General features: G+C 39.9%; 1 protein-coding gene across 6 annotated transcripts in view; it reads left to right on the top strand.

The window, feature by feature from the left end:
- The window catches only part of LOC139776724 (CCR4-NOT transcription complex subunit 6), a 314,159-nt gene that overhangs the window by 127,006 nt on the left and 164,360 nt on the right, over positions 1-22,793 (top strand). The window contains exon 4 of one of the 6 annotated variants that reach the window (XM_071713607.1): positions 11,998-12,041. The exons of the other annotated variants lie outside the window; for them this stretch is intronic. Within the exon in view, the coding sequence (XP_071569708.1) occupies positions 11,998-12,026 (29 nt within the window). The 3' untranslated portion in view covers positions 12,027-12,041. Of the gene's footprint in view, positions 1-11,997; positions 12,042-22,793 lie in introns of those variants that run through there. 6 annotated transcript variants of the gene reach the window in all.

Below are 22,793 nucleotides of genomic sequence, written 5' to 3' on the forward strand. Positions count from 1 at the left end.
TCCTCAAAAACGTGAATTATTTCGACTCGTTAATCGTACTTTTGATATCTCGATGAATTATGACGTTTTGATGAGCTCTTCCGTTAATACCATCTGCAAACAGTTTTGCAAACTTTCCACGAAACGATAGAAAAGCTATATAGAGAATAATTTATGGGAATATATATTTCAAAAAACACAAATATATACAATTACGTATAAATTAAAGAATGATATTTACCAGAAAAAAATATATTGGAAATCAAGCTTTAATTCAAAGTTTTCTGTCATGTTATTACTATTATTAAACGTGGGCAGGATCGTGGGCAATTCAAACTTCGTTGAAAAAAAATCCGGATGTCCTTCCGGCCGTAATTTTCCTCCTCGCTGCGTCGTTATTGCTTCAAATGCGGCACTTTCCCGCGTAGTTTTACGGCGCGATAATGCCGCCGTGCGTACTCCCGAGTACCGGTGGGTACCGAGTACCGGGCGTTCCTGCAGATAAGGCCGGTCGTATCTAAAACGTCGAAACACACTCACGGTGCGCGCGAACCGCCCGTAAATCGCCGTTATCATCGGCGAAAAAAGGAGCGCGTGTCATTAATTTATAATTCTAAAGATAGAAAGCGATACTCACATTCAAAGCTCCTACCTTCGACATCTCGCTCCTTCTCTTTCTCTTTACGCGGCGCAAATTCCGCCGTGGCGAAAGAGAGAGAGAGAGAGAGAGAGAGAGTTCTCGAGGATACTGCATCCAGGATCAGGGTGTGTCTCGTTTGCGACAGGATAATCCTTAAATATTACTATACTACATATACAATCGCTTGCACATGCACCTGTCGCACCTTCGACTCATCTTCGACGCCATTAGTCGTTCCACCAGTAATTTGTGGCGAGGCTCGTTAACCCTTACGCTCTTACGTGTTCGATCGCGGCCTTCTCTTCTTCGTGTATAATATGCAAATACGCGAAGTCGCATAAAAGTCCAACAGGTACCTGAAAGGTAATTGAACACGTCTCAATACATCAAGTGTTTTTCTTTTAAAATTACGACTTTTAAATTGTATATTATATGAATTAAAATAAATCTCCTGGAAAATACCGTGTCTATAATCCATTAATTCGTTAAAACAAATCTTGTCCGTCTCGCTATTTACATTGTACGGATATCGGCGTACTTCGTTTATTTAAAAGAGTATCCTGTATTCAAGAACTTTCTTTTCTCAGTGCGCAGACTTTCGGAACGTTGTTCATAATTCTCGAATAGTCTAACAACACTGAGCGATCGTATACGATGGTACGGTTTCGCTCTCGAGATACGAATTGCTTTCGCAAAAGTGCTCCAATTTGCTGGATGATTGCCCTTTAACTCGACCGCTATAATAAGAGCGGAGCGGCCGGTGTATAGTTGGTATTATGGCGAAACCTTTCGTGATATGTCACGGCGAGGTAACCGTGGAACGGGATCGCATTGCACTCGTAGCTCTCATTTGCGCGCGCGTGTGTATTTGTGTCGATCGAGAGTGTTTCCATGTTGTGTCTCTCTCTCTCTCTCTCTCTCTCTCTCTCTCGACCGCGTGTCCTCCCTCTCTTTCTCTTTTCATCGTTCCATCCGTCAACAATGCGGCGAGCGCGGCGATCATTATTTGCAGTAAGATAGCTGCCATTATCGCTGACCGGCGATATTATTGGTCAACTCGAACGGACATCGTATCCAGCGTGGCCGATATTAATTACGATCGAATGCACTAATGGTTTGAAAAACGTCTGTTTACGGAAGTACCTGCATGATGCGTTGTCGATCCGCCTTGCACAGTCCAGGCATTGTATAGTCCAACGGGTATTGAGCGTGGTTTAATTGCGACTTGAACAGTTCAAGATATGCTAATTTATGCATTTCAATAGACTCATCCGAGATGAATAACGTTCGGGTAATTTATGAAAACTTTTTAAACGTTATCTTTTTGTTTGGTTAAATTATCTTTATGCTTAATATGGAATGTAAAGAATTAAATATTAATATATGGAATAAAAAATTAAATATAACATGATATAATTTTTTCGGAAATAATTGTGCTCAATAATATACTTTCATGTTACAATGTAAAAATTACGCGCAATAATTACGCGCGTAAATGGTAGAATTATTTATTGCCACGATACTGGCATTTAAAGCGGTAAGTCAGTTCGCCCTAGTTCACTGTAATATCCATCCAAATACACTTACGTGATGCAAGTTACAAGACCTTGCGCTAAGTGCAACATCGTCGATGTCATAATGTCGGTCACGGACCAGTTTGAGAGTTAATGATTTATGGTGTTTCTGGCGTTGCGGTGGCCTGTGTGTAAAATTCGCCGCTCTCGTGACTTAGCACTTCGGCACGCTCGCCGCGCCGCGCCGGTTCCTCATCTTCGAGAGGGCCGTTACAAGATTACTCGCGTGGTCGTTTCGAAATCCCGGAAGTTTCTCGCGTGCACCGAACGGGGCGAGCTTTGCCGCCGCGCACAGCATTCTGTTACATATGTAACGCCGTCAAAGCCCGCGCGAGAGAGAATCTCGAACGTGTCCTTTGAACGGACTACGTTGACGTACCGAAACTCGGACATCCGTTGAAGTGCATCGATTATCTCTATTACGCTAATGATGTCGCGACTTGGGCACACTATTGCTATGACATTGTCACACTTTTAGAATGCCTAAAATATTAAATATTCGAAAAAGAAATAGAAATAAATTATATCATATTTATTAAAAATATTCACGAATTTGCAAGATTTGACATTTATAATGTTATATTCTTCCATTTTTTCCTCGCGTTTGTTTAATTATGCCATAAAATCTCGACAAAAGGATATCTCGTGCGTAATGAAGAATTCATCCAACCGCGAATTCGAATGCGAAAGGAAGAAACTCTTTCCGGATCACGAGAGCACCATCGTTCCAACGCGTTTATTCCGAAGGAAAACGCGGCACGCGCATTATCGCCGTGCAATTTATCGCGAAAGTAGGTGCGGAAACATCGCGATGAGGCGCCGTTTAGGAGACCTGGTACACGAATGGAAGAGAGAGAGAGGAAGAGAGGGAGAGAGGATGACTTTTCTACTCCGTGATACATCGTGAGATGCGTATACGAAACGCAGGCACGCGCGAGAAAAATCTCCGTTCTTTTCGAGCTATCGATTGCGTCGAGTGACAAACGAGTCGCGATCAAAACGCATTATTTCTCTCTTCCTCCTCCCCCCTCTTTCTCTTCTCTTTTTGCGCACCAGCGTTTCTTCCGGAGAATATAAATATTAGTCACAGTCGTTAGAGATTAATTGCCATCAATGACCGAGTGATAAATTGCACCGAGCGTCCCTTTTTTTTCCTCTCGCCTGTTCGGCCGGCCGAATTTATTACGGCCGCTCGCTCGGCCAACGGAATGGTCCGTATTCTGTTTTCGCCTTGGAGCATAACGCGTTTAATTCGTTCAGCTATAGATAGCCGGTACCTATGTATAATAATGTGGGTGCCCGCAGTTACGTGCGGAGATCAAAATCTGGCTCTTTAGATCGGCGGATCGATAAGAGTGCATCCGGGTAATGCACCCGTCAAGCTGGAAAGGTTCGCGATATGAGATATATGCTGACGTAAGTTAAGTGAACGCTAAAATATTAACTAGAATTTATGATAGGAGACGAAATGGGCCGTATTAGCCTGTAATTTCGCTGATAGAATTTTTATCACTTATATCGGGATGCAATAAACGTATATGAGGTAGTAGATAATATAAGGCAATGTAAATGAATAATATAAAACGACTGAATTAATGGCCGAATTATAGTTTATTGATAATTATAAGTCAGAATCTTTCCAGAAATAATAAGTGAAACAGAACACGATGTAAATGTACAATCAATTAAAATTGCCATTTTCTTTTTATTGGTCTGTTTTATACTGAGAATTTGCCTGAAATCACAAAAGAGTCATAGAACAATAAAATAATAGATTATTAATTAAACATATATAGTTAAAAATGTTATTTTTTGAGATTTATATTTGTCTCACGATTAGTAGTATTTTGAACTATTAAATCTTTACTTAATGATGCATACACTTTTAAATATTTTTTATGTACTTGGCGTATACTTTTTTTTAAGAGGATTTTTTATGATAGTAATATTCTGCGAATTTTGTATACTTTTTTCAGTAAACTGCGCGCGATTTTTTGATATCAGTCTTTAAAACACAGTTCTTTGTTGGAACAGTAAGTCCACATATTTAAATCGATAATCAATTTAAATTTTGATGCACGGAAAGAACGGTTTTGCTGAAGTATCTAAAGATTTAGCTAGATATATTATAGATCTGAAAATAATTTTGTTGTACCATCAAAATAATTATAGTAGGTCGCTGAAGTATAATGATATGCTGTAAAAAATTTTGACATTTTAGCAATCAGTTTGAGTGTTCTACATAATTATTTTGATGGTGCAACAAAATTATTTTTAGATCTGTATCTACACTGTAAAAAATTTTTGTAAAATTACAACTATTATAGTGGGTAATTTTGAGACCCACTATAATACGTGTAAATTTCCACACATTTTTAATTTGTGTAATTGTAATACAAAATTACTTTTTCCTTCCGTACTGTAATTTTGTAAAATTACAACTATTATATGTAAGGGTCTCAATTTTGTAAAATTACAACTATTATAGTGGGTCTCAAAATTACCCACTATAATAGTTGTAATTTTACAAAATTTTTTTACAGTGTAGCTAGATTTTTAGGTACTTTAACAAAACCGTTTTTTCCGTGTGCTAATAAGCATTCTTATTAAATCACTGTAAAGAATTTATTGTGAGAAATATCATTCTAGTCAGGGCTCGAACTTGGACCTCCCTATATATATTCCGTGACGAGCGTCTTTGAGTTTGGGAAAAGTATACAAAATTTACAGAATATTATTATTAAGCTACCAAGATCCAGCTACCCAAACCTTAAATGGCAATTTCTTTCCAAAAGTGTTATTACAATTAAGGTCAGCTGCTTTGTGTGTAATACCTTCTATAATTGTAACATAGTTCTCATTGTAATAAAGACACGAAGCTCTCGTAAATTTCGTCTAACATAAGTTTTTATCATACAAGTTGTTCTATCTGGGGAACGGGATCTGATATAATCAAGCTCCTAAATGCATTCGTTCATTAAGGACGTCAGCAGTGGATGCTTGCAAACATGTAACGTAAAAAGCTGACGGAATTTAATTAGCGACACGATTACACGGATTATGTTTCCGTCTACAAATGGAACTCCATTTAGATGTTATCTCGGAGGGATGGCGGCGGCAATCGAATTGTCGCACGGAATCGCTGAAATATCAGGAGATCCTGATAAAAGAACATGTATCCAGATTAGAACTCCATTAAACAGCCTGCTCCTGGGGACTTCTAAAAGCTTTGTCCCATTTACTCTGTGTCATTGAGCACTTTAAGGACGGCGGCGGCATGGGCATCCCGACTCCTTTATTTTTCGCACAATTGAAGCTGCGCGCAAGCTGTCTTTTCTTGCGAGAATCGCAGTTTGTACTGTCCAAGCTTCATTTAAAAATCAATGTTAATGTATATATTGTTGTGTCTATATATAAGAAATAGTATAAATTCATGAATTCTGCAGTAGTGCACAGCTCCAGAATTATCGATGTGTATCTGTGATGTGTGAACATGAGTTAAATATAGATAAACGTAGTTTGCTTGAAACTACGTCATATAAAATAAGTTCTTGGTGTTTGATTTTTATTTTTGAATACGTGGATTCTGAACTCTCATTTTCTTCCGCGTCTCCGGTACTGATTGGCCGTGATATATAGTTAAATTTGCGATTTTACATTTCTCATTTTCCCGAGCGACTTGTTTTTTACGCGGATAATTTTTTGCTCGGTCTATAAATCGGCCCCGCGAAACCACCGTCGCCATTAAGCCACCTCAAGGTTGCATACAAATGTCGCCGGCGCGACGCGACGCGGCGGTTTCGAGTGCGACTTACCGAAGAATCATTCGACAAAACAGTGGCCGGCTTCGCAACGGAAAGCGTTCCGCTAAAAGCGCGTCCATCCTCGCCTCGACGTTAAAACGACGTGAAGTTTGACGCCGGCCGTTTATTAATGCTAATGATCTGTCCTTCTCGCTTCGGTTCTCTTCGGTTCTCTCGAGAGTTGTAAAACTAACGCCTCTCTCGCGAATGTTGTTGGCATCGCGCTCGCCGAGAGCGGAAAGCCGTGCGCAGTAAACTTTATTACAGCCTCACGCGCGCTCCTTTTACCGAACTTTATCCTTTCGATGCCGAACTCGGTGTGGTGTGTAGGTCTTAGAATCTTTCTCTCTCTTTTTTTTCTTTTCCTTTGTTGTTATATAATATATAAAATTTTAGCTCGGTTAACTTTCAACAATCTCGAACTTTGGTACGACAGTGGAATTGTGTCTCGCGTGTTTATAAATCTGATGGGGAAAGACCTGTTCCGTGTGTATACAGGGATGATAATAACCGCGACGTAATAAAACGTAAACAAAATGTCATTACATCCTTTCTACGGGGACTAACCGTCTCCTTTGACCGGCGGGCGAAGAACAGGAGGAATGACCTCCGCGTTTCAATTAGCCGAGCCAATTCCATTGTGGATTCGATGCGCGAGAAAGTCCCGCGGCGAAACGCGAAATGAGGCGTTCGTTCGCCAACAACGTTGACCAACCCCGGCAACCCTCCTCGGTTCAGTTGAAATTCGTTCACTTCGATATAGCAGCCGTTGCGTGCTCGGCATTCGATAACGTCACGGTTATTATACTCTGATTAAATTTCACAACGTCGGGGAACGTGAACACGAGACGGAACGAGCATTATAGAGAAAGAGAGAGAAAGAGAAAGAGAGAGAGAGAGAGGAAGAAAGAGCGATAGATGGAGATGTTGGACTTCGTAATAGTTGCTCTATTAGTTTTACGAGAGAGATTTTCGTTACGAGGGATTGGCTGTTAGAAAGTTCCGCGGGATGGAACTCAGGGGAGAGAGAGTTGCAATTTGGATTCCATCCGTGTCGCGATGCAACCGCGGGGTGTATGCGAGTTAGAGCGGATGTACAACGAGAATGTGGTCGCGAAGGGATCGGAATAGGGACGAACTATCCTTGGATTTACGACGTGCAACAAGATCGATATATAATATCTTACTGCAATTTAGCAGTAAACGCAGTCACTTCAACGTAAGCATGCAACGAGTAAAAATGTCGAATTTTCTCCTGGTAATTATTGATATAAAATTTCACTGTCGCTAATTGGCAAACGGCTTTACAACGTTCTTTATCATTTCCAGAAACAAACGTAGAATTTGACGCTTGCACCACTGTTCGAGATCGTTCGATCGTAAGCTATTCGTCGAGCACAGCTACTTTTAGACTTTCTCTGATTTCCAACCCGCTAACCTTGTTTTAAACGAGCGATCCTGAAACGTGCCGTCGAGTGTGGCATGTTTAATCCAATCGATGAATAAACAAGTGACGCTCTTATCCGGCTAAAAGAGACATTTGCGACGACATGAATTATAAAGCGAACACGGTCACGATTGTGTCTGCGCTGCAGATCGGGGCAGAGAAGCACAGATGCGTCGTTATGTGGGTCGAGGGTAATACGTTGCGTTCGTTCGCTCGTTTCTCGCCTGTACTTGAACAGCATGAAGGAGCGCGAATCGCTCTCGCGTACGTAAAAGGACCAAGCTAGAACGGAAATAATAACGAGCGAGTTGCTCTCTTCTGTGCCGCCGCGCCGGCATGGCGGAATTCAGCGTCTCCGCGCCGCGTACATATGCGTTTTATAAACTTGCCGCGCGTTGCGTTGCGTTGCCAAGTGTCGCCTCGCCGCGCGCGCGCTTTTATAAACGCGAAAATATTAATGTTTCATTTCCGCCGGCTGCCTGCCTGCATCGTGAATCCGACGACGGCGACGACGACAACGACGACAACAACTTTTAATTTGAACCAGACTGCCAGAGATTATTCTACCGTGACCCCTGACCTACAAGTTCTCTCATTGGCACGCGCGCCGGCTCGATCGTGACACATATGTATATCGTGTTTCGCAATGACGTCGACAGTTTAAAAATTGGGGCATTAGTTGCTTTTGAATCAACAAACATAATTTTTCAGGTGAAACCTCTTTTATTATTTGTATATGTCTATATCTATATGTATATAGATAAGTAAGTTAAAATTGATTGAGAGTTAAATGATGATTTCTAGATAATGATAGTTAGTTAATTCTAGATAGTTGTTTAATATAGATTCCGAAAGTGGCAGATATAACTTCTCATTTTTTAATAATTTTTATAATTTAGTTAGAATCTGTAAAATTAATGATCATTAATTTTGATGAATTATTTTTGTTAATTACATTTTAAATAAAAGTTTCAATAAAGTGGATATGGTTAATTAAAAAGTAATATTTTTTAAAACATTACTTATCGAAAAATAATTTTTATTGGTGTTTTAAAAAGGAAAATAAGCAATAAAATATAAGAACAAATAATAAAATTAAGCCTCTTTATTAATATATAATTCTTTACTAAAATATTATTTTTGTTAATTCTTCGGAATGAGAAGAGATGAGAGAAAACTTAGCTTTTCCGCAAAGTTTATCTTAGCAAAATTTACTCATTCGAGACATCGTTATTGAAATACTTAAATTAGAGTAACTCTATATATATATACTCAAAACGAAAATTGAGAACCTTGTCAAAAGATCCTAAAACTGAAATTATAAAAGTTACGGTTGCAAATTCGGTTCTCACGCGCCGCAATTAATTCGACCTGCTACCAGGCCAGCCGGACATTTTCGGAATCAATTAACGAGAAAAAAATACTCGTCTATCATCGCGGGCGTTCGTTCTGCGGCAAATCGTTTTTCATCTGTCTCCTCAGACACCGGGGGTGCGCGTTTTTCTTGGCGCGTCCTTCGCGTCCTGAAAGTGAAAAATTAAGCGAAAAACTCTCGCGGTCCCGAACAAACGGCGGCTCTTCGGGACTTATGACGGCCAGCGGCATCCTAGCCGGTGCGGTGCACGGCGCGGCGCGGCGCGGCGTGGCGCGGACACGGGCGGCGAGGGAAGAATTCGAGGCGCATTATCCTTGACCGCGTGCTGTGCGAGATAAACGAGCGTTGTACCGGGCAGGATGAAGCGAAATGGCGGATGTCGGAGATTGCGGGAAGAAATTTGGCAAGAAAGTTCGCCTTCATCCCGTCGGCGTCGGCTTCGCCGGTCGGCGAGTTATGCGCTTTAATGCGGGTAACGGCCCCAGGCTATTGACGTATCGATCGATTGATCGGGTGCAGGAGACCGGTCTATGAAACAAGCGGCTCCTGTATCCGGAATCACCGCTCTGACAACGGCGGTTTCCCGACCGATAACGCGAGAAAGACGGTAAAGGGCGACGAGCCGCAGTTGTCCAGCCGCGCGCGAGCGAGACGGCGGCGATCGATCGCGTGCAAAAATTGCTCTATATTGGCTGGAAAGAAAGGACGCAAGCGTGCGCTAATAAAGTAATTTACTCTGTGAAATCGCCAAGGAGGTTTATGGGTCGGACATCGATTCCCGCGCTCCGTGAATTTACCAGTAATGGTATCTCGACGAGGTGTTCATCCGATCAGTCGCTTCCGTCACACTTTAATCTAATTCATGTATTTAAAATAACGATCGGCAGATTCTTATACGCATCGCGGAACATTGTGTACCGGGCTTCGACGAAGTTCAGCTATATACGATAATGGAACTTTCCGTTCGTCTTTTTGCTTTATCGGGGTTTAGGAGTTTAGGAGCGTTGCATGCCATGCGAATAATTACGCGAGTGGCGCATTGCGATTGGCGGGGACCGAGCACTCGGGGGGATGCCGCGGGTGCGTGTATGAATATTCAGATGTCCGCATAAATGAACACTGGGCGGCGTAATTAGGTCGTCAATCGCCGCGACGCACAGAAGGAAGTCTCTGTGGGTCGTTCGACGCGCGACTGGCCCATATGGTGCATTAAAGCGACCGCGTCCACGCTCCAAGCTGAGGCTCATAAACGCCGCAATATCGTCAGTCAACGCTCTCCTCATGAACGTCCGTGAGTGAACGAGAGAGAGGTAGGGAAGTGCAGTTTGCTCTGGAACACGAACTCCCTAAAAGCATACACAAAAAGACAGAAATATGAGGTACCATCAAAGTGTGTACACAGACACACACACACACACACACACACACACACACACACACACACACACACACACACACACACACACACACATCCACATAGTGGGTTACACATGGAAATAATTATACCATGAAGCTCCCAAACTTTACAATAATTATTTTTAATGATTATTTTAAAAATGTAACGAAAATACAGTAAAAAGTAACTTATTTAACACTTTCTTCAGTTTCTGGGAAATAAACTCCTAATTGATGGGACTTTTTCCACCGGACGCCATGTGCCAACTAAAGATAGTGTTTCTATTATTATGTACCTCTTTGGCGAAGTGTCGGGTCTCTGAAGGAAAACGAGAGAGGAGTACTGTGAGCAAGTGAATATGGACAAAGGCGATAAAATGTAGGAAAGGAAACGTCGAGAGAGCGAAGGTTGAAATCGCTTGTATTCCGGTATCCCCCCCCCCCCCTCTGCGTTCCTTCTCATCTCGTCGCTTTTGTCGACGGCGCTCTCCGAGAAGGAAATCTGACGTGGAAAATGGAAGTAGGCGTCGATACCGTCGCCTTCGGGCGATAATCGAGCACTCTGCACCGAGCGGGCTGTAATCGACAATCGGCTCATCGACCAACGTTCTCTTTTTTTTTTTAACACAAGAGAACAAATAAATTGCCTTCCTATCGGCACGCGCGATTACTTTTCTCTCTTTAATTTATCGAACATTTCTCAGCTCGCCGCGTTCGCATCATATAGGCTTGTTTCGCCTTGTTTATTAACGCAACTGCTGCCGAATCCTCCATATGTCGTTGAAAAAAATCTGAGAAACAAAAATCGAACGAACAATAAGAAAAAAAAGTAAAATAGATACTTATTAGAATGTACCTGGCGAAATAAAATGGGATAGGCTGTGGATAAACAGATTAATATATAATGATAATGATGATTGATAACGCGTACTTTGTGCTGTAATGTTTCTTGAATGACGTGTTGCTGTAAAATGTTCCTACGGATTATTGCAAATCGAAAAAGAGGCGGTAATGGCAATTGCGATAACGCTGGAAGATAAACATAAGATTCCTATCTCGCGTTTGCGCGCGAATTATTTGCATTTATGTGATAAATTTATGACCCCTCTTCGGTGGTAGATACATATGCGGATAAAATCGTGCGTGCCACAATTACTCTTGGCCGGTCGGCACTTTCTCTTTTCTACTTGGCATCGCGTATCTCTCGATGCTACCGCGTTACAAAACCAAATGCAACACATTTGAACATTTCTGGAACGACAAAAACTAATTGAGCTAAATTAAGATGTTATATATATTAATCAAATTTTATCCATAGAATTGGTTAATCGATAAACGTCTCGACTTCACTTAGTCTTCCTCAGCACTAAATTAATAAATCAGTAATAATAATAATAATAAACAATTTCGTGTACTACAAGGATTACCATGCTATTTATTCCCTAAAAAGATAAGTAAAATTAAAAGGGTGTAATTTAAAAGGCAGATTCCTAGAACGCATTATAAGGCCAGCGTATATCCAATTATTGAAATATTAAGCTTGTGTTCGCAAATCAATGAGGGAATAAAGGGCCAACAAAATCCCTCACACTGATTTGCGAACACGAGCCTAATATTTCAATAATTTCTGGAATGATATAACACCCTCTGGAAATATTTCTTTTATGTGGGAATAATCTGTTACTATGACCATTCATCGGTTTCTGCTTTTACATTAGCTCTCTTGTATTATTTTACATGTCCAAAGTATCGATACTAAAGCTCCTCTATCTTCTCTGTTTCAGGTGAGTTACGAGCTGTTCCGGGATTATGATCCCGCGTGTTGACTTAGAATTATACCTACGTAGTTGGTGAGTAAGTAAGTGATAGATAACATTGAGATTTATAGTTCGGAGTCAAACGCGCCTGAGAGCCTTTATCGGCGCAACGATTTTATCGTGCCGAGAAACGATCGTTCGGCAGAATTTCGAGAGGCCAGAGCTTGAAAGCCGAGTCCCCTGTAAAAAGCCCGCGCAAAATTCCCCTTATCCGTCATACTATCCGCCTGCTAAAAGTATTCATGACCGCCCGCGACAACCTGCGGCGAGGAATGCCGGCGTTCGCGTTTCGTAACAATCAGACCTGAGCCAAATACGTCAATCACCCGTGCATTTTTTCGCGAATGTCCGTTGAATTACGAGCGAATACCACGGCGCGCTCGGCGAAGGCCCGCGGGCGAAATATGGTTACCGAGATTCTTTCCCATCCATATGTTACGCCGGCAGATTACACGGTTTGCGGTTTGCGGAATTGATAGTTGCGTCAACGGCGAATCGTTAACGTTGGAAACAATCAATTTCTTCGGAGCATCATATGGATTTCGATGAACAAGGTATCGCGAGTCTCACGGGAGAGAAATATGCGATGCTTCATTCTCGACTACTTATTGTTAAGAACCTCGACTTGATCCCGACAAATTAATGGTATTATAAATGATACTAGAGGAAGCATGTCAAACATGATAAATGATGCTTGAAGACGAATCTCAGCTTTATTCTGCATTATTCACCGAGATATGAATAAGAAATAAGAGTGAAGGAATCAAAAGAGATTGGGGAAATACAATTTTAATTTCTCCAAGTTAAAAATCTCTGATTAAAATCTCGATTTTTTTTCTCTGCCGAAATTGGCGATTGATTTCAAATTGGCTAAAGAATCTGTCATTAAAAAATGATCTGGAAACAGGATACGTAGTATATTGTGTACGCCATATATTTTTACGGGATGAGGAGGAACTGCATGGTTATTACACGGGTTACAAGAAACGAGACACTATCGGCGAATGGGGGGTGATGAGGGCAAAAGCCCTATTCTTAATACTTCGTGTCCTTCGTCTTGCAGCGATTCCACTGTCATTATCACTGTTGTATGTATCCACATAGGAAAGAAACTGTTATGCGTCAGGAATCGTAGCGGTAACGAGCGCTTAAATCTACAAGGCTGATTATCGCGCTTTACAATGTTGCGTGTCCGCGTATACGTGACAATTTCCGCCACGGAAGAGGCCGGACCGTCGTATCCGTCATCCGTCGCGTTTTTGCAGGAAGTGGCTCGAAACCTCAGCTGTGATTATACAAAGTGATTTCTAACTACGAAACATTACGGGGCGGTATCCTCTCTTGAATCTGAGATGAAAATTCTTGCGGAAGAATGTCGAGGAAAGATATGATTTACTACCTTCCCCCTCCCCCCTCTCTCTCACACACACACTGCAACTTTCTCATTTTTGATATTAAGTATCTTGGCTATGCATGGGATTAAAAATCTTAAAGTATATAACGTTCACGTTAAATTAAGTGAAAAATGGAGTTTTAATTATTTTTAACTTAAAGAGCTATCGATATTTCTCCAAGAGCTTTTGTTTTAGACTTAAGTAACGAACTTATGCTCTTAATGTGTTTTAGTTAATTACGAATCTTTCTCTATAATATAATCTACTTACGATAAAACTCTCTGTTAATCTTTGATAATGAAGCTTCGCATTTTTTTGCGATTAAGATACGTAACGAACACTGATTCAAATTTCCGTTTATGTAATTAAATTTAGTCATGATAATATGATGTTTCGGAGCTGTTGTTGAAGCCCATAAGCTTTTCGATATACGCTTGCGGCGGTTTCGATTCCGATCGATAATGATTTCGAACTGAATCACTGCGTTAGTAACATACTGATAATTACCAATTAAAGCATCCTTTAAACGGGGCGAATTCGACATAAATTGGTAACTCGATACGCACGGCCGTGATTAACCACATCGCAATGCTTCGGCATGACTTAATTAGAACGCGTCCGCATCGCGCACAGTGCGTATTTGATATTTGACGCAGAGTGTATGTCCGCGCGAACGATCGCGACTATCGTTACGTTGTGCGAGCGCAAAATGTTGAGCTCTGCTAGCGGGATAGCGAGAGCGCGGTAATTACTAAATATGTGTTAATTAATTTTACGACGATCGAAAAGCCGGCAGGTGGGAAAATTAATCATTGGTCGCGTTCAGCAGACCAAGCTGCTCAGTAGCAGTCGAACGTGATTGTGGCTCTTACTTTTAGAACCAACTAATTAACGCAGAGTGATGATAAGACGAACTCAACAGTTGTGCAACAGTTGTGTCTGCTGAACGCGCCCAATTTTCTTTCTCTCTCGGCTTCGGTAACTTTTAAAATGCCAACGTTCATACCGCGAAAGTAAAACAACTGTTATCTCGCGCGTCTATCGATTCATCGCCACCAATTTTTAATCAAAATAAGAATAGCAACGAATCGTTTGAAAATATGCAAGGTACCGACACCGCATTCGCCAATATCAATTTTGAATAAATCTCCGTTTATTAAATTTGAGTTGTTTTTGTATAACTTTTTTAATCAAATAAATATTTTTAATATTAAAAAACAATTTTTTGTTTTTACATCTCGCCATTGAAATATTGAAAATTACAAATTGAAAGGTTACGGCGAACGATGAGTTTCAATAATATTTTTACAAAGAGAAAATTGCTTACGAATATTTATTGGAAAACGATCGATGATTCGAAATATCCGACACACTTAACCATTACGCCGTTATGAGCAAAAGGAGTCAGATTGCATTGCTAATTAATTACTCACGCGGGCCATGCATTCGTGAGAAGTAGGCTCTGCCTATGAAAGTCGAGAGGCGGAAGAAGGGAGAGACGGAGACGAGACGGAGGAAAAGATAGAGAGAGAGAGAGAGAGAGAGAGAGAGAGAGAGAGAGGAGGAGGAAAAAGTAATAATATTGCTCGATCCTGGCCTGATCCACTTTGCGGTGGATATAATAGTTATTGTACGACGACAGGCAAGATGGATTAGCGCGCGAGAAGCCAGCAGGAAGTCCGCGATCTTCTTCGCGTTCCAATTTAACTGTTCCGAGCGCGCGCGCGAACGCCGTTTACACATAATAATTACAACGATTTCTACAAGCGAGCGAGCTATGAACGCCCGACTTCCTCGCTCTAGCACTGACTAGTCGCACCTGTTTTCACCTGCCTCGTTCATCATCGATTACAGTACATCGGATGTATTACGCCATGGTTATTATTATTACAATTGCCTCTGCTACTATGAATATTCCTCATCACAGCTGATTATCGTTATTATGCTATTATTATATCATTAATCTCGTTATTGCGGCGAGTACTTTGGTGAGAGTGAACCGTAATCTTTACACAACTGGATTTTACAAAAAAAAAAAATGATATATGTATGTATACTTGTATACATGCAATGTAATATATATGAATATAATATTATCTATATATATAATATTACATATATGAATGATTTTACTTGAACGTAACAAAGTTATGTGTGCGGTGTGTTACGATCCTTGGACGAGTCATCTCGGCATTCTAGGTAAACGCATCGCCCCATACGCATGATCGTTAATTCAACACCGACTCGCATTCGGTCTCTCCGGCATGTGATCGATGAAGCGCAAGTGCACGTTAGGCGGTTATATAGGCGGCCGATTGAACGGCCGTCGTAATTGCCAAGATGACCGTGATAGCTCGTTCGCGAGTCGTTACGTCGAGCGGGCGTTATGAATACCGCGAGCCATTGTAAATATTCCTGCTCTTTGCGCGCGCTCCTCACCCGGTCGGCAGCGTGATTTGTAATGCTTATCGCGCGTATCGTAAGGTGAAACGCGCCGCGCGCTATTTGCGAAAAGCATTTTTGCGTCTTACAGCCATCGGTATAAATACCGGGGATCCGCAAATTTGTTTTTACAACCGTAATCCGTCGATAAGGACGATCTTTCGCCGGTTGTGTGTGAAAATTTTCAATGACTGATATATTTGCTGATATACGTTTTAAAATTAGAATAATTTTCATTTATAGATCCTTTTGCAGATCTGTTATCAAAAATATTATAAACGTATTGGTAATCATTTATTTTAATTTTAGTTTGAATAGATTATATTAATAAGTGTCAAAATTATGATAGCGCATTTTTAGCGTTAGTATAATAATAATATAATTTAACGTTATCTATTTTATTTCCATGTTATTTTGAGGACCACTGATCGAAGTTAAAGTCAGAATAGCCTTAATTTGTAACATGTTCATAACAATTCAAAATTAGATTATTGTACTTTATTTTAGAAGGGCCACTTATACATAGAGTAACTCGGGGGAATATGCCACACTTAAGAAAAATTTGATTTTTTTCTTCTTTTACTTTAATTTTGAAGTATCTTTGCATACTGGTCTTCTTTTTCCTTCTTTTATCTGTTATTTATATATGGTTTCAATAAAATATTTTGATTGTTTACTATAAAAAAAAAAGAAATACAAAGGTGTGTAAAGTGGCATATTATCCACCTATGTGGGTAATATTGCCACATATAGTATAGGATAATATGCCACATATACAAACATGTAGTAATTTAACTTTATAAGTTATTTTATTTAAAAAACAGTATAAATAGTTCTAAAAATTAATCAATATGAATAATTTTTAAAATAAAAAATTAAGTTTTGAAGTTAAATTTTGAAATTAAATAATATTATATAATATTTGATTGCACAACATTTAAAATTAAAATAAAAATAAATTTTAAAAACTTATATAAGATGAGATGCGTTTCCTTACTCTCTTAGAAGAAATTCCAAAAGAAAAAGTATACACGTTCAAAAAGGAATAGATAAATTTTATGAAAAATCATATCTCAGAGAACGCATGTCTCCTGTCGTATCTAAGCATCGAAGGTGATATACCTACAAATAGATAGAAATCCATCACTAGTTTATCAAACAGTTAGTTATCGAGCCTTTTAAACTTTAAAACTTTACTAACTTTATAATATTTTATTAAAAATTTAAATTTTATAAATCTTACACCTTGTGTCAGCTACTTTTTTTGCAGCATGAAGCTTTTGATGAGCAGTCCTTATAAACAGGTCGACCTAGGGCTCCTTTATTGAAATTATTTTTGTTAATCCATCTTTTTAGGTTTCGATAAGGTATACCATAATTTTTTGAAGCGTTCCAAATATTCATTTTCAGTGATCTGATTTACAGCTTCTGTTAAGGGGTCATTCCACTTTATAACGTCAAAAAATCGAAATTTATTTAATTTCATTTTTTGAAAGTATATGTCTCTAAGAATGTCTTTTATAATTTTGGTGAAGAAATTCGGATTATTTCAATGCTTTACAGCTAATTCGAGTAGTGCGCTCGAAGCGATCGTTCCGTCCAGTTTTTGCATGCTGCGTTGAGAGAATCTCAAAAACCAAGGCGCCGATCGGTCTGAAATTTTACGAGCTTATTTTACACATGTATGGCTATGTCCCGAACTAAAATCAGGTCAAAATGTTTATTTTATCTTACTTTTTACATTAAAAAATACCCCCAAAAAAGGTGATTTTTTTTCAAACTTTTCTTCAAACCGGCGCCATTTTGTTACTTTTAAACAAAAATAATTGAGGTTCGGGACATAGCGACACTCATACAGATTAAGAATCTTTTTGACTTTTTGTTTCAAGTAAGCCTAAATGAAAAAACTGATCAACGCAGTGGACTTGCATCTTTTTTGACACGCCATTTTGACGCTGTAAAAACGATAAAGTAAAAAATTGTTTAAATTATGACAAAAATTTTTTGGTGTTATTTAAGAGTGCCCTAATAAATCCTAAAAAGATTCATTTCATTATATGGTGTATTTACTGTGAAAAAAATGGTTAAAAATAGCCTAGTTTTTGGGCCGTCAAAGTGGAATGACCCCTTAAAGATTCCTGACAAGAAGCTTGAACAGCCTTTCTCGTATATTTGAAGCATTCTTATCTAAAAACATGTAAAAGAATATTTTTATTACTTTCTTTGTATTTCAATAGTACTGTGTGCTATACAAGTAGTATAAATTATCTGGAATACAATTTTGCAAAATATTAAGTATAATATTTATAGGGCATGAAATAAATGTTAAGTTTAAGTTTATTCAACATTTTTCAATATTTTTTCAATATTTATACGGCAAAATATTTGTTTATACTGTTTACAGCTTCCTAACCTACTACTAGTAGTACTGGCATTTTACCCCTACCTAAGTAGTGGCATATTCCCCTAAGATGTAGTTTTATATTGTAATGAGTTTATACAATACGGTTGCCAGTAAAACGAATCAGCGACGTACTAAATACTTTCATCCTATAACCAATATTAATAGAACGACAAGCTGATTGAGTTAAAAATAGTGTAACACTTGAAGAATATCTTATATAAAGCATTAAGAAAGTTCTAAAAAGCACGTTGTCATATGTACTTACCCCATAAAAACTATAATACTGACAGGAACTAAACAAAACTTGGGCAAAACGGCAACGTAATTTCACGGTTTTTACAACTGCGCTCCTAGCCGTAGCTTTGTTAAACATAACGAGTGGCATGTTCCCCACACTGGCATATTCCTCTGAGTTACCCTACATCTAAAAATTTAGTTAGATACAGATCTGAAAATAATTTTGTTGGACCATCAAAATAATTATGTAGAAAACTCAAACTGATTGCTAAAATATCAAAATTGCTTACAGCATTATCATCATACTTCAGCGACTTACTATACATTATTTTGATGGTGCAACAAAATTATTTTTAGATCTGTATCTAGCTAAATGTTTATAGATACTTCAGCAAAACCGTTCTTTCCGTGTATACATATATCAATTTGTTTTAGTTCTAATCTCATCTATTCATTTATTTATCTCACTTTTTCTATTAATTGATTACTTACATATTAAGTTAATTAAAAGGATGAAATTAATCTCAGTTTACGTTAGTTACATTCGCATAAGTAGAACAATCAGTCTGGGTCTAGTTATCGATGTCGTGGCGCCGATGCGTCTCCGTAAAGGGCACTTCATGACACTTTGAGGAATCGCGCCTCCCACGGGCGTGCTCCCCGAGTTAACCCGGTTTCCGAAGTTAATAGGTCTCCGTTTATACTCTTTATTTTTCGACCGTCCCGCGGTCTTTTCAGTCCGCCGTCCCTCTCACTCTCGGTCCAAGAAAAGTTTTTTTCCCCCCTCTCTCTTAAAGAGGTCTCTCTGTCTATGATTTTCTACGTTTCCGCGCGGAAACTCTTTCATTAAACAGCAAGCACGGCCAGGCGGAAAATCGCTCGACGGCACAATGGTCGAGAATTCTACGGTGATTGGAGAAAAATCCGATCCGTGTAACCTCCTACTCTTCCCCCGGCGTTCAAAGCGCATTGTTGTTCTTCTGTTTGGCTGAAAAGGCGCGTCCCCTTTTGTGCGCCTTATGAAGCGACACTATCAAATTGTTCCCCAATAGCGGCAACGACGACGCGAAGTTATCGTAACTTCGATCGCTCTTTTTCGCTCTTCGCAACAACGTTCCTCCCGATAATGTTCGACGTACAAATTATTGAAGACTGCACTGCACCGGAATCTTATGGTTCCCACTGCATATCGAAAAGTGATTACCGTGAATGAAAACTGAGAATTAGTGCAACCATCAATTAAAATTGTACCCATTATGAAATATGTAATTGTAAGAGACAGATAGCTTGTACTTCGCCATTTACTTCTATCGTTTTTACAAAATTCGGGATTTATGTTACTTATTCTCTCAAGTTACGTTCTCGATTAGACATACACGCGTAATAAACTGGAATTGTGAATTAAAATACATTTAGATTCCTAAGTGAGAGAATTTTAGCTCTCCTTGTACAAAACTTTGTATTATAACAAAACTTTATCGAGTATAAATATCGAGATTCACTCTCTGGAAAACACTCTAAAATAATAATGACTTCGCCAAACGGAGGAACATCGACATGACCTCCGAGCCCCGAATTTACTGCGATATAAAACTGTGCGACTTGTTTAATGACAGCATACTCTCTGCGAGGGGTTTTAAGCCGTCGCCCCGTTCGCACTCGACGTCATCGCTCTTTAAAGACGCACCGTCTGATTATCCGGCAATAAAAAGAAGGAAACGAGGAATGTATCCTCCTTTCTTCGATTGCTCGAGGCGCATCGATCTCGAGACTCCTCGTCGTGGAACTGGGTCGACGACGTCTTCGAGGAGAAGAGCCGGCAAGACGAGGTTGTTGTTAGCTCCGCAGGACGAGGAGGATTTGCCGCCTACAACCGGCTGCCGACAAATCTTCTCTGCGAGACGTTTTAGACATCGAAGGGATCACCTTTTGCCGTGCACTCTCGTTCACATGGCCATGTCTTCGCCACGTTAGCGCCCGGTACTCCAATCCCGCCCGGACTCTGTCGGAAGGACGGAAAGGATATAGACGCGACGACATGAAGTGCACGAAGTGCACGAAGTCATCGGCTTTCGAGTAGCGATAGAAGCCGCCTCCGCTCGACGGAGGGTGTTCTATTTCAAATGTCTGAGATCGCCGGATTGTCGTTTCTCTTTTACGGTAGACGCCCGACAGAAACTCGACATCCTCGAGGTGTTCTATTTCGAAGGCGGCCAGGTGGACTGGTCGTCTTGCAGTTAAGCTCGTCGCTGAAGACATTCTATTTCAGACGTTCGAAACCGATCATTTCGACGAGAGAGCGCTGCCATTTTGAGCGCTCGCTGAAACCGCTGAAGATTATTAGGATTGTCAGCTCCGCAGATTGCGGTCCACCGACAGAAATGCGATGTTCTATTTCAAACGCATCGGTGAAGACCGGAATAGTTTTCCACCTTGCTGTCCCCGGAGCTGTTCTTATTTCGGATATTTCGCCGTACATCGACGTTATCCTTGAGGACTGGTCAATTTTTATTTAAGCTCAGCGACTAAAAGATGCTGTATTTCGCCGATTCTCTCTCCGAGATGCTCGACAAACTATGACGCAATTACCACTTCTGTAAAAATATTCTTAAACATATTAGATATTCTAAATTAACATGAATATCTTTACAAATTTGCATAAATACCTCATATATTTCATAGATGTGTGTCATAAATGTTAATACTCAAGCATTCGATTTATGATGAGTCCGCGATACGGTTTTCTAACGGTGCACCGTGTAACATCTCTGTAATTAACGTGTTTTCTTACTTGCGAAGGATATAATTATCGAGGTATTAAATTATGTTACGATATCGAGGACCCGAAAAGGGGACGCATCGATCACTGATTCGCGAAGAGATTTACGTAAAATTACCCCTTTTTATTACATTCTCGTCTAGAGCGACAAAAGTAAGATATTTCTTGCAGCCAAGAGAGTTTTGAGGAGACAAATTTGAAAATATTTTTACGTCACAAAACGCTTTCATCGTTTATTTTTATGTGGACGTAAATACGATCATTTATTTTTATCTGCACCAATTATAAACAAATTCGCGAATTAAAAAATGGTCATAGATATATGTTACAATGCAATGAGCAATTGTATTTACATATTTTGCTTTAACCTCGCCGACTGTAAAAGCGATTTTAAACGCGTGAATCCGGGAATTGCTGCTCGGAAGAGACGAATTCGGACCAATCGGGGCACATTCCGAAACGCCACTGATGAAAAAAAAAGAGAGAGAATCCATTCCGACCGTTCGCATTTGTCGCCAGCTTCGCCACGGATGATGATGGAACGGGTGAGATGGGTCAATTTCCTGAATGGCCAGACTGACGACGACATCTACGTGCATTACGTACGGGTCGTTGGAAGCAGGTCCGCGGAGGCCTGGATTAAGGACGGAAATCGCTTCGTTGGTGACTACTATCGTCACTCGGCGTAACGATGTCCCTCTAATTTGTTCCCGCGGCAGCCCGAAGGCCCTTGCCGCTATCGTGCAGACTCAGGCATCTTAGATTACGATGTCAAATAGAATTTGAGAGCCGTCCAAAATGTTCTCGACAAATTGGATCTTCCTATCTTTTTTTTCCCTCTTTCGGACCGGAGATCATTTTTTCATGGCGACTGTCATCTGTCATGTTTACGGACAAATGTCAATTTATCTCCTTTTGCGCGTCGACCAGTATCTCTTTTCTGAATTCGCTTATCTGAATATCTGTTGTATTTAAATCCGAAAAAATTATGTTAAAAGTAATACGATGTATACATATGTATATAAATTAACATATCTCTCTCTCTCTCTCCAATTCTTTTGCAACATTAATTTTAAACAGATTAAGAAAACGTGAAATTAAGATTAGAGATCAGAATTTTGTACTTTTTAGTTTTCCCCATATACATCATACAATTGTAAATTCTTAATGTCCTCTTTTTGCTTCAAAATATATTGCAACTTCCTAGAATCCTACATTTATTTGGAAGATTATTCTGTTTAGAATGAAAAGAGTAAGAAATAATTATTTTTTATTATACATTTTTTTCTCGCTCGCTCTTCTCTTTTCTCATTTCCACTCTGATCAAGCTAAACTGAATTGATTTCGCAAGGACACCCTGTATTTCCGGGTGGGATCCCGTGCCAGGGCAATGCCAGTTGCTCCGGTTTGATCCTTGCGCCTCCGGGGCCACACTATAATTGAGTGGTTTGCATCTCGGTCGGTGAGACTATGGTTGCCCCTGAGCACGGAGCACGCGAGCGGGAAG

The sequence above is a fragment of the Temnothorax nylanderi genome, unplaced genomic scaffold, assembly GCF_030848795.1.
Source record: "Temnothorax nylanderi isolate EJ_2023f unplaced genomic scaffold, tnyl_v1.0 TNYL_tig0126_pilon, whole genome shotgun sequence".
In the NCBI taxonomy this organism is placed as follows: Eukaryota; Metazoa; Arthropoda; class Insecta; order Hymenoptera; family Formicidae; genus Temnothorax; species Temnothorax nylanderi.